Consider the following 13744-nt stretch of genomic DNA (forward strand, 5'->3'; position numbering starts at 1 on the left):
GTATCCCCTACCTGTTATTAAACAGCCGAATACAAGCTGTACGATTGTGTTTTTAATTTTAATATAAAATGTGTAGGTTGCTATGATCTTCACTGGTCCTCAAATCAAAGTGATCTACAGTGAACTCTCTAAAACTCGATATTGAAGAGACTTTCGTGTTAATTATCAAGTTTATAGTGACACAATCCCATAGAAAATCATCATCACAGAAGCCATGAAATTAATTTTTACTTTGAAACAGAATTAGTGGATTTCGATTTGTGGAGTGTTGACTATATGCTTCTTAGTCTTTCTATATATTAAAACACACTAAGAATAATGAAATAAACATTTAATTTCAAAAGCCGTAACTGCCCTTTGGAAAACTAAATTCAGACTCATTGGACACAATTTTGGAAACTTTTAAAATATTAAAATGGTTGCTACATACCAATAAATCTTCAAAACGATTGCAATCTTTGAATTTTATTATTTCATAAAATACTGAAATTCATAAATCAAAATTCTTTGTTTACTAAAAACCACCGCATTCCCCAGGATAAAAACGGATACATATGATCTTTGCACAAAAATAAAGATCTGGTTTTAAACTTTCAAATGGTTTTCTAGTGCACCGGTTTGCAGCTTGCTTAGCTGCAATTGAAAAAGGATAATTTTTGGCTTATAAATCGCTATAGCACAAACGAAGTGACAGACGACTAACTGGCGAAGAAATCAATTAAAATAATGTGGTTAGCTGTAATAGAATTTTCTTGGAAGCTTGAGCCATCATTCACCAGATGGGATAGTATTTTTGTTTTGGTTTTGCACAAAGTTGATTTTGTGTACAATGATTCTTTGACAGTGTGCAAAGAGTGTACATCATTTTGTCATTTTTTTATGCATTCCAGTTTTGAGTAGAGTGAAAGAGATAGAACCAAAACATTCTAGTACATTTGGTGAAAATGCTAGTTCAATCCAGTAGTAGTGTTGCCATGTGGTACACTGAAAAATTGCAATAGCAGGTTAGTCACCAAAGTTTTCGAGCCGCTCCGTCTGTCACTTCGTTTGTGGCTATAGCTCTCACAAATGTAAACATAACACTTTAGTGTTTTTAGAAAAGTTGCTTATAAGCGTGATTACCTCTCACCCCAACAGGCCTGGGTTCAATCCCAGTCGGCGCCGCCAGGATGTTCTGAGGCATAACATCTCTGATCACGCCTTCCTTCGGATGGGAAGTAAAGCCGTTGGTCCCCGGTTCATGAGTTGATGGGTCGATAGGTAGGGTCCAAGTGTGGGAGCTGCCTTCCTGGCACGTCGGTAGCATTGGTGCTCAGCACGGAAAACAAGATCGACGGAAAAAACAAACCAAAGGAAAAAAAAAAAAAAAGTTGCTTATTATACTATTTTCTAAACCTTCGCAGAACACACCTAAGAGATACAAAGTGATTAAAGTATACAAAAGCTTAAAAAACTGATTTTAAGGTACAACTGTCGAAGAATATCCTATATATTCGTAAATTGAAGTCATGGCAACTTGATGTCTTGCGCAAAGTTTCTTGAAATAATATTTTCTATAACTTTTTTATATACATCTACTCTCTATTTGTTGAAATGGAAAAGTTAGGTTTCTGAAGTACAGTTGCACATTAACAAAAATTTAAGGTGAATATTTCAAAAGTTGCTGAACAGACCATTATGAAAATCATTGCAACACGTCAAATGGCTAAAGTGTATACAAACATCAGGATACAATTAAGTTCACGAATTTTCACTTTTAAACCACTGTGCAATGCATCAATTTTGAAACAAAAAATGTTTAACCAATATAACCATTATCAATCAATAACCATACACCTAAAAAGTGATTTACCACTCAGAATGAACCTGCATATATTGTGATCAATAGTTATACCAACGCTTCTTTGCAGACGACCGTCGTGGCTGCACTTCGGATGGCAACTATACGAACACTGTGGATTTTGAAACTTGCAAATCGTACAACTGTAACCGAGTGGCCCACTGCGTCATATGCAGTTCTGACAACGGACCAGATGACGCAAACTGCTTAAACGATCCACTGAATTTCACTCAACCTTGTCCACTCCATGGATTTGTTACAGATGAGAACTGCTATCGCTACGAAGGTGAATATTAATTTAATAAAAAAAAACAATGCTGATCATAGGTTTCACTTTTCAGTAAGTAAGGAACAATTTCAGCTAGGATGTACTACTGATCCAGATATACCAGAAAAATGCGGTGTTAATGATTGTTATAAGTGTGATGCTGATAATTGCAATCAAAGAGGTTCGTTAAGACTGGGTTCATTCACGTTAATGAAAATTCATCGAATTTTGTGATTTTTTTTTAAGAATTTCAAACCTGCTACGCATGTGACAATTGTCGAACATTAGAACAGGATCAAGGTAGTCCTAGGTGTACCGACTACAATTCCACATGCTTTATTGCATATGACCGTAAGCATTGATTAGTTAGCTAGCTGCAACATATTCATCTCTTATAATTAATTTCAGGTGGTTCCAAAGCAACAACCCGTGGTTGTTCGAATGATTTAGACAAGAACTTATACGAGAAAATTGTCTACGAATGCTCAGAGCCCAATTGTAATGGTGATGAATTCCCAACGCACCGTCAGTGCTACCAGGACGCTATTGAAGGCAATGACTACTGCGATTCACTAAATGCAACAAGATGTTTCACACAGGATGGGTTGAATCGCGGTTGCGACACGGATCAAGGATTCCAGGATTGTAAAGAGTTTGAAAATTGTGTGATTTGCGATTCGGACGGATGTAATTTTGATGAGCCGGCAGCGGAATGTGTGATTTACACGAATGCGGCAGAATGCACGAAGAAAAAATGTGATCAAGAAACATTCAACGTCGGGTGTTACATGTATCATGGGCCTAACGGGACGCTTGTGAAAGGTTGCCTAAATGAACTGGTGGATGAGCAAACCGAGGAGTATCAAGCTTGTACAAATAATGAAGAGTCTTGTCAGAAGTGTACCGGCTTGTACTGCAACGAGATGCATTGTTTGTCGTGCAACTCTCGAGACGGAGTGGAATGCGTAGCAGGAGAAGGCAACATCCAGTACGAATTGTGTCCGATGGATGAAGACAAATGTAGGATGTTTGTCGACGGTAGGTAGTGGGAGATGTGTACGTGCACTGCACGGTAACCGTAAAATACCCAATTATGACTATTAAAGTTAAAAATAGCATTTTCGGGGGAGGCTGGGACTACCCATTAAATGAGTATACAAATTACCGATAAATGAGTATTTGATATTCACAAATGAATACTTACTACTTATTGTTGTAGTTGTAATTACACATAAATGGTAAGTAAGCAGTTTCCCCCGAAAATGCTTACTTTGTAGTCATTATTGAGTATTTTGCGGTTACCATTTAGGGTGCATATGAAGTGCGTGGGGAAAAAGTTACCGTTGAATTTTTCAAATCTTCATTGTCTCGAAAAAAAAAGACCTTCTGCAAAATTTGAACTCGATCGGACATGACTTGGGGTGGTGCAAAATCGTCAAAATCTAAACTATTTTCATCTGAAAAATCTCCCAAGACCTATAGGGGATACAGTCCTATTTTTGCAGTACGTTAGAAGCGTTAGAAGCCTATTGTTGTGTATGAAGAAATCCATACACAACAATAAGTTTCTAACACTTCTAACGTATCGCAACAATAGAAATCTTTCCCCTAAGTGAAATTTCGCAAATCGAAAAATTAAAATAAATTTTGATGCTAAATGACGTGAAAATGCATGAAATGTCGAGCTCCAGTGTTAACTCGCAACATTTTTTGAGTCGACTACCTGGGACCAGTGCTGACATTTTTCATTGCCATTTAAAAAATTGTTTTTCACGCACAGACTTGATCCTCAAAAAAACCTTTGTCAAAATATCATTCATTTTTTCGTAGATGACAAAGATTCACCTGCTAACAAAAAGTGTAATTTCGTTCATTCTGACCAGGGTTACTTCCACTCACTTGCTATAAAAAAAATGTTTTTTTGGAATTATGAAATCACTAGATGTTATAGTGATTATTAGTACTTGTAAGATACAAGAAGATGTTCCCAAGTAACAATCTAAATGCTTGGAAGATTTATTCTTATTCTATCATTGTTTTATCATAGCATCCCTTCCAGCCTGTGGTTGTATTACGGTTTTGTGTGCTTGTCATAAAATCAGGCCGTCAAGTCGTCTATAAAACTGTTTTATGACTACTAAATTAAAACTCAGACTTCATAGTTTTAACGGTAGCTGTAAGGTGGTTCTGCATCACTACTTATAACTGAAGAATAAAACCAAAACAAAACATACAATTATGTTTTATGGTACACTTTTTATGACCGATATAAAACTTGAAGCAGTCTTAGACCTTCATTAAAGCTTCATTACAACTATCATCTTTATCAGAGGCCTAAGATTCACAGATAAGAAATATACTGCTACAACAAAAAATACTCTGAACATTTTTGTCATTATAAAAAACAAATCTATTCAGATATATGAAATGAAAACCCCTTCAGTGCTTCTGAACACGATGAAGATGAGACGATCGACACTATGAAACACCTGGAGGAACTACAGTTATACAATCCCTACATAAGGCACAGTGCGGTGAAGGAGCTCTTAAAAATATTGAACAAGCGGCTTTCCGATACACTTCCGAAAGATCCACGAACCCTTCTTAAAGCAACGTCGACAGTTTCACTAAATCCGTTTGGAGATGGCCAGTATTAGCATCACGGCTTTAAAACTTGTATTGAAAAAGCTTTTAGTGGATCCAATAAGCATTTCTTACATCTTGATTACAAGCGAAAATAGGAGGATCGCTTGGAATGTTGACTTTTTGACAGGTGGTCATGGTTTTTGTTTTGTTTTGATTCGCTGTACCGAATAAAACCAGCAAGCTAGTTATATAGCTTAAATATAACTTAACGCTCTCAATTTGGACTACGAAATGCTAAGATACAACCATTAGGTTTATGTTATGCTATAGAATTCCAATCTAGGAGGATATGTTATATTGAGGTATTTTTAAGGAGTAGAAAGTTATAACGAAAAAAAAATGTCGCCATATGAACAAATTTCACACAGTATGAATAATTACGCTTTTATTGATAGGCAATAAAACACTTTCATACATCTATGTATAATTAAATAATATGTGACTGGTTATTGCTCAACAATAGTAACAGTTTTGTACTAAATAGATAATCTTTGAATGACTCTTTAATGCATGGTGCTAATGCAGACAAATTAAAAATATCCCTATATTTTAGTATTCATATGGCGCACTAAATTTATGCTCCTATTTGGTATAATAATCACCATAAATATTGCACGGCATGCTGTGAAGCATATACAGATTGGTTTAAAATTATAATAAAGTCGTCTTATTTTCAATGTACAATAATATCAGCCATTATTACCAACTGACAAGGATCATGATTTCACATCAAACATCGAAAGAATAAAACCACAATAAAATATTTCTCAATATTAACTATCATCCAAAAACCCCAACTTAAAACCTTCAAAGTTGTCAAAATGTTTTGCGTATCATGTTTTATCAACTTCTTCAGGAGCGATTTATGCGGTTGTAATATAGTTTTATGGTAGTCATTAGAAGGCTGTTAAAACTTTCTGACCTGGAGGAGGTTTTATGTTTTCATTTTTAACAATCACGTCTAGAGTGTGATAAAACTGACACAAATCCTATGCTCCTAAAGTAGTTCGCATATCAAGTTTTAATGACTGCATTAAAACTGGGCCAATTGGCCATGACATGGCTGCATTGCGGTTCTCAGGAGATTGTTAAAGCAATGTGGTCGTCAGTGAAGGTTTTATAATTTGGTTATATCAACTGCTATAAAACTTAAATAAAACAAAAATTGTTGCTTGAGTTGTTAAGTATGTGTTTGACATATACACCCCTATTCTGTATTTCGTTTCGAACGGAATTCTCATACAAAAAAATATTTTTTTATATGAGAATTTCGTTCGAAACGAAATACAGAATAGGGGTGATAAAACCTGTCAATTTCGCTTTCAGAGCGTCACAATAAGCGATTTTACGATTCGTAAGCGTTCACTCGGAGTGAGCTCTCACGAATCGTAAAATCGCTAATTGTGACGTTCTGAAAGCAACATTGGCAGATCTTATGTGTCTAGCAAACACTTTACAACTTATTCCTGTAACTTACAACTACTAAGTACCATTATAACATCTAATGATTTCAAAACTCGGAAAAACATTTTTTATAGCAAGTCTGCAAAGGCAAACCAACATAATGAACAGGTAGGGGAAATTCTCCTCTACCCGATTGTGGTTTAGGTTTGCGAATGAAGGTTTCGGTTTGCGAGAAAATAGCCTTACAAGGTTTATTTACAAAATGGAGTTAAGGCCAGTTCAATTGTTGGTCTTGAACTAGTACAAAGCGCCTACAAAAGTTTGTTTACAAACAGCTTGTATGCCCTTTTCACATGCGGATCTTGAATTTTGCAAATGATGATGCTTGTTGGAAATAGTATTTTTTCTAACTCTTTATTTGTTTCAAATTCAAAATAAATTACATTTCATTTTAACCGAAGTGCTCCAGCTACTATAGGAACTTACCAGCCTTAATTGTTATGATATATATCTATGTGTTTTTACATTACTCCTGCCGTGGCAATTCAGTATTTTAAACAGGTTTTTTATAACTAAAGTTATATCACCAGTATCATTGAAATTGAAGAATATTAGTAGAATTTTGAAAGCGTTGGGAAAATTCTTCCATTTTTGTTAATAAATAAGAAGATAAAAAATGTACACTTTTCTGCAGTCGGCTGCAAATAACACGAATACTTCTTCCTTTAACGAGAATGCCTGTGTCATCGGCGAACAAAGATTTGTGGCGACCCTGAAGCAAATCAGGGAGGTCCGAAGTGAAAATGATATATAGTATAGACCCAAGAATGCTACCCTGAGGAACTCCAGCTCTAACAGGTATTCGCCTTTAGATTTGGAATTTTGATTATTTACCTGCAGAGTTCTGACCAGGGCGTCACAATATCAGCTTCAATCGACCAAATCGATGCGACGAAGAGACTGCTGGCTTTCTTTTTCTGTTAAAGTCGAACAGCTTCGCAGCATTCTAGAACCTCAGTCGGCGCACAAACAAATGTTCAATCGCTTGTCTCTTTTTCTCCCGTCGCTCCATTGGTCTTCCTTTCAAGCTTCGTCGAAACGGATGAGCGAAAGAGCGCTCGACTTTGATAGTTTTCTCTTTCATGAAACACATCAACAGAGGTTTCATGACGTATATGACGGAAAATGAAATAACACATTTAAAGCATTTCTTACGTCAAAACACTTGAAGATTACACGTCATATTTCTAATTTATCTTCCATCCATATATTTATCGAAAAAAAATGATCGAAAACGGGACATAACGCATTTTAAACAAATTGAAAGAGCGGTGATAGAGTGTTCGTGAAAGGGGATTGAAAGCCATAATGAAGTTCGTTTAACTAGAAAATCGACGTTAGTTATATTGAAAGCGATGAGCAAAGCAACGATGAGAAGTTCCACAGCCAGCCTTTCCTTCTAAGCGTCCTTCTTTTTTATTTTCGTTTCTTGCTGATAGTCTAGCTAGCCGTTATAGAAATGAAGCGTCGAACACGTATGTATGAGAGAAACAAAACACGAGTTCATTTTAGAGCTTCGAAATTGTAGAGCCCTGATTCTGACTGTTAAATAACTGTGAACCAATTTCATAATAATTTTTCATAATTTCGGAAAAATTGGCAGTTTTGTTCCTTATCGAAAAATATTAGACCCGTATTTTTTTATTTTTTTATTAGGGCGACCATTTTCCTGTTAGGGTGGTCCAAAAAATCGATTTTTTCTTTCCAAAAATGGCATTTTTTTAAAATCATAACTTTTGATCCATTTAACCGATTTGAATGATCAAAATATAAAAAAGGTCAAAAATACTTATCAGAATTTTTTTTTTTTGAAAATTAGAGTGTTGTATAGAAGAACTTTGATTGTATTTGTTTTTTATGGTTTTCAAGGTTTGTATACAATGGGCGTAACACGTTTTTATATTTTTTTATAAATTTAGGCTTTTCTACACAACATATCAAAAAATCAGTGATCGCGCACGGGTGGGATCCCTACGTTGTGTTTTGATACGGATAGGTACGGAGACGAATAAATGAAATAAGACACACCATGGCGGAGGCATACGAACTACTGGTCTATTGTTTATTTGTATTTGCTTGGATAGTAGCTACAGTGGGTAGGGTAGTTGTACATGTAGATGACGTTGCACAAACAATCAGCGATGTATTTTTCTTCGTTTTTGAGTTTTTTTTTTTTTGAAATTATCATGTTTAGAAATTTTGCTAATTACTCCAATACGACTAGATTACCCTGCGTCTCCATTGATACATATCGAATTACATTTCTTACTTATTTCAATTTCTGATCCTAGACTACCATGACATTCATAGAAACTTGAATCAAATTTATTGATTGCTTTTGCGTTATGTGTAAATAATAATTACTACAGTGATTCATAGCATAGGAGTTCAAATAGAATATATTTATATTAAATTTGGGTAGCACATCTTTCACGGACTGTTTGTAACTCCATATCTAGCCCCGTAACGTGGGTAGATCACCTTTTCGTGGTACGTTACGGGATGTAAGATCTACCACCGATTCCTAGTCTTGACCTATTTCAAAGAACAATTATGGGAACGCCACCATTTCGAGCAAAAAAACAGACGCAATTCAGAAAAGGGGTTTCAGGCTATGAAAAATAGTGAATTTTAAGTAAGCAATGTTAGATTTTCCCCTTTTTCCATTACCAATAAGAAATATTGGAAATTATCGATCCATAACACTCCACAAGTTCGATAAAGACATTAAAAACCATACTACCTTGTGTAAAAAAACCAAGAAATCGAATATCAGTATTCCCTATAATGGCAAAGATCGAAATATTTGAAATATTTGAAATAATTGAAAGTATCGATGTATAACAACCAACAACTTTAGAAAAGTCATTTAAAAACCACGTCATTCGTCCAACGTCTCCTCATCATCACTTTGTGCATTAATATCGTCTTCATTGTCCTTATCCCTGACGTCTGGCTCGGAATAGTAAAAAGTCATTTGTCGCTCAAACAGCTCATCTTTTACTCCTTTCCGTGAGCGTTCTGCTCGCACATCTTGATCAGCGTGTTTCGGGTCTGACCAAGTCAATGAGTTGCGCATCATGTCTTCCAAGTTGTTCTCTGGCGACATTTTCCGAGAAAAATGCCTTTGGGACATATTTGGACCGCCAGCGCCGGTGGTGTGCGTGACTGCTTTCTCACCCCAATGGGTCTGGGTTCTATCCCAGCCGAGCCGAGGGCCCCGTAACGTGGGTAGATCACCTTTTCGTGGTACGTTACGGGATGTAAGATCTACCACCGATTCCTAGTCCTAACTTCTTCAAACTAGGGGAACAGGATTTTTCAGTAATCAAAGGAACACATCTTAGTCCTTGTTACTTTTTATGCCTTGTTGATAGTGATAAGTCCTCGGGTTGCCTGGACCGAGGATGATCTTGAAACAAGGAAAAATGAGTTAGTTAGTCTTCATCTATGTGATTCCCAATCTTCTATTCGTTGTTCCCTGGTTTGAAGTGGTTAAGACTAGGGTTCTCATGCATGGTCACTATCGGTGTCATTCCTTAATTTTGTTGCTAAGGAATCCAATTTTGACTGACAAAGGAGCGCGCCTTTGGAGAGTGTTCCAACACTCCGAAGGGTATAAATAGCGGAACCTTTCAATTAGAATCGATTCCTTGCGATGAAGGCAAGAATGACAACTGTATCAAAACCGAATACTTCATCATTTTTCAATAGTGATGAAGTAATACGACATGCACTAAACCAAGGACACGGGATATACTACAATAGATCAAATTACTGGTCGCAATAGTTTTATGTCCCGAACAGAGGAAAAAAAAAACTCCATATCTAGTCCATATTTGGACTAGAATCAATGCTTTGATAAGACAATCTTATGGTTTCCAACCATGCACACGAATGGTTTAAAATAAAATTCATTATTTATTTATTTATTTTTTTTTTATTTGTAGACATAAAACATGCTTTAAGATACGTTAAAAATTTCACAGAATGTTCTTCTTTTGAGAACGAGAATCGTTTCATAATAATATAATTTTCATTTTCTGGCCTAAAACTATGATATGACTGTGTTCCGGAAATTTGTTAGACACGATTATAACGAGTTTTAAGTTTTCTTTCCATCGCTTTATGATCTGCGTTTGAAAAAAAAAAACAATAGTGCATTTTTGAATCGATTTTAGAAATTGTCCATGTATAAAGCTCTTTAGCAGTTGTAATGAGATGCCCCTGCAAACTTGCTTTAGCAACATTTCGTTTCAAGACTCCTCCCAAAGCATCACATGGACCTTTACCGTGGCGTGTGGCGAAAAAGTTCCACTCCGCATCTATACCAAAATCCTTTTTCAAATGGCACAAATTAAAAGCTGTCGTCTTATATTTGTACTGACTGCCTGATCCATCTGAGATAAAGTGAATTTTCTTAAGGCTGGGTATCTTATACCCTGGACAGACTATGGCTTATATCATGTAATATAGGCTGTCTTGCAATGAGCACTCATACATTGGATTTCCAGTGAAAACTAGATGTATGAGTGTTCATTGCAAGACAGCCTATATTACACAGGGTATCGACTGAAAAAACCTGGAAAGTCAGGGAATGTCAGGGAATTATATTTATGATCTGGAAAGTCAGGGAATGTCAGGGAATTTTAGTGTAGGTCAGGGAAAAAAAATTATGTTGATCACATTGCAAAAAATCATGTGTGGAACTCATAAAAACATGAACTCATGAAATTTTATCAATGCATGACGTCAATGTTTTTGGGAAGATCCCGGGCATCAGATCTACTCGCTGCGTTTATGGACGCCCTTGCCGGTTGCTGCAAGTATCCATGGATGGGCCCAATGTGAATTGAAGCTAGAGGTAAAAAAAAGTGGCGAGAAGCTGATAGATTTGGGAAGCTGTGGGCTGTTTATTTTGCATAATGCATTCAAGTATTCGCAGTATCAGTTGGGATGTTGTCCAATATTTACGTGGTATCAACAATATCTTCAAAGATGTACCAGCAAGACGAGTGTTTATCACGATGTATTCTTGATCTACCATATTCCCGTTAAAGTATGGCGGTCACCGATGGTTGGAAAATAGTGCTGCTGTTCAGAGGCAGGGCTGGTAGCCGAACATCCGGAAAACGTGAGAATATTTTAAGGGTGTTATATCATGGAGATTTCAAGAACTTAAAAAATGTGAAAATTTAGCTTAGTTGGTTAGAGAACATAAACGAAGTTCCATTAATAAAAAAACGAGAACTTTTAGCAAGCAGTGATATATTCTAGAAATTCCAGAGAACTAAATTTAGATATTTCTAGATAGTTAAATGATATTCAGTGAAGTTCCGAGTACTTCGAGGATGATCAGATAGCTTCAGAATATTCCCATTAACTTCAGCAAATTTGCAGCAACTTACAAGGAGTTCCGTGGAATTATAGGGTATTCCAAGAATTCTATGATTGATCCTAAAACGTCAGAAGCGTCGGGGAATTATGAATATGTATCAGAAAATTTGCTGGATTATTAAACAAATTTAGAGAACTTCAGGTAAGCATAGATAAGTTCAGGGAAAAGCGAGTGTTAATAATGGTTATAATACTTAAGGAACATTGTCGAAACTACAAGGCACGTCAATTAATTTCAGTAAAGTTGCGGATTCTTAAAAAATACTGATAAATTCAGACGATAGACGATAACTTTAAAGAAATTCAGTAATCGTTTAGACACCAAGAAAGTCTAGACTATTGAAGAAGTTTTAAATTAGTGCCGATAATTTAAGGGAAGTTTTATGAACTTCAGAAAAATCTTGAGAACTTCAGTGAAAATCATAGAAATATATTAATTATTTCGTTCTTATTCCATGAAAATTTTGGGAGCACAAAAGTTCCATAAATTTAGAAAAATTTCGGAAACGTTACAGAAAGACAGTGGTCTTCAGAATCGTTTATTTTTTAAATTTATTTCTTACTGAAGATTAATCCACTGTGAATCTTAAAAGTTCAAAGTGTGAATGAAAATATCGAGAAAAAATAAATGGTTGTATTTTAAAATTCATTATTTTATTTAAATTTTCCTTAGTAAGAATTTTTTTAATTCTTTGAGACTTCTAGGTATTTTAGGGAAACAAAAAATGCCTTGAAGATTCCTGGTTTTCCAGATTTTTAAAATTAATAGACACCGTGACTAATACTGTGGGTTTGGTTATAAAGTTTCTATTGAATATGTCGCTTTAAAGGTTCATATCGTACATAAGTGTTTATGAAATAATAATTTAATAAGTCTAAAACATCAAACATTTATTTGATGTACCTTCTCTTAGGTCACTTTTTAGTCACTATTTTTACAACTTTAAGTCACTATTTGGTCACTTATTTATTCAACATGGTCACTAAAATCACTATTTCTGACAGCAGTGATCGCTACCAGCCCTGCAGAGGGCAATTAAAATTACTCCACAAATACGAAAATTTATTCAAGGCGTCCAGAAAGACAAAACGTCAGCTCCTACCAAGATGTTAAAAACGGTTTGAATGACTCGCTGCTGATGGCTTATGGTAAGTTCAGATTACAGATTTATAACATGTTATAGCACTATCTTGATGGTGGTTTCTGTGTTGCAATTATTTGACAACCGTTATAACATGTTATAACTCTGCTGTCTGAACGTGGTATTATTTAAGCTAGGTTTCTTCAAATCAGTTGGTGTCGAAGTTGAGCCATTTCAATGCGAATTTCAGACGAACAACCCTATGGTGTCTTTTTTGTGCAACGCGATGTCTCAAATGGTTAGAGGCATTATGGAAAGGTTCATTAATATTGATCATCTAAACAATATTGCACAGGTAAATGCACATTTGATCAATAAGATCGCAAAATGGAACGACGGGACGTTTTTTGGCACAGGTTATTGGTCGGCGTATTCAGAACTATTGTTGGTTGTGAAAATGATTTGCTGCTTATCGCATGGCAACGCCAATGCAGAGAGAGGTTTTTCGGTAAATGCAGAATATATTTTTGAAAACATGAGGGAAGAGTCAAGGCCCAAGCGCAATCCTATCCTAAGCCTATTTGTCGGATTGAAAACTAGTTAGAATCAAATCGAATGCGGTTAGGCAACTTGATGTCATTTGTGACAATTGTCAAACTTTCCGTTTCCATTCCGCTTCCGCCTACATTGCGTTTGGGCCTTCAGTCGTAGCGCGACGTCAGATCTATGATGGTGTTACTCATGCAGGCGGGTTGGAAAACTTACAAATTTTGAATAAACTTATTAAGCGAGTTCGAAAAATCGCATTCGCTTTCCATGTAGACAAGGATCGTCGTATGAAAGAAGCTCTAGATTCCGAAAACTCAAGATGCTCAAAAAGAAGCCGAGAGTTTGCAGGAGAAAATTGTTCTGCTCAAATGATAAACATTTTTAAAAGTAATCCGAAAATAAACATAATCAACTTGCAATTTCTCGTTGTAATGTGAACTCACTGAGAGAATAAAATGTTAATGATAATTAAACTTAAATTATTTTGCCATGTCTGTG

General features: G+C 35.7%; 1 protein-coding gene across 1 annotated transcript in view; it reads left to right on the forward strand.

The window, feature by feature from the left end:
* The window catches only part of LOC135697001 (uncharacterized), a 76228-nt gene that overhangs the window by 27130 nt on the left and 35354 nt on the right, over positions 1-13744 (forward strand). The window contains exons 3-6 of the mRNA XM_065216544.1: positions 1911-2126; positions 2182-2289; positions 2355-2459; positions 2517-3146. Of these exons, the coding sequence (XP_065072616.1) occupies positions 1911-2126; positions 2182-2289; positions 2355-2459; positions 2517-3146 (1059 nt within the window). The remainder of the gene's footprint in view (positions 1-1910; positions 2127-2181; positions 2290-2354; positions 2460-2516; positions 3147-13744) is intronic.

The sequence above is a fragment of the Ochlerotatus camptorhynchus genome, unplaced genomic scaffold (assembly GCF_037179485.1).
Source record: "Ochlerotatus camptorhynchus isolate MF236.1 unplaced genomic scaffold, CSIRO-AGI_Acam_v1.1 ptg000064l, whole genome shotgun sequence".
Lineage (NCBI taxonomy): Eukaryota > Metazoa > Arthropoda > Insecta > Diptera > Culicidae > Ochlerotatus > Ochlerotatus camptorhynchus.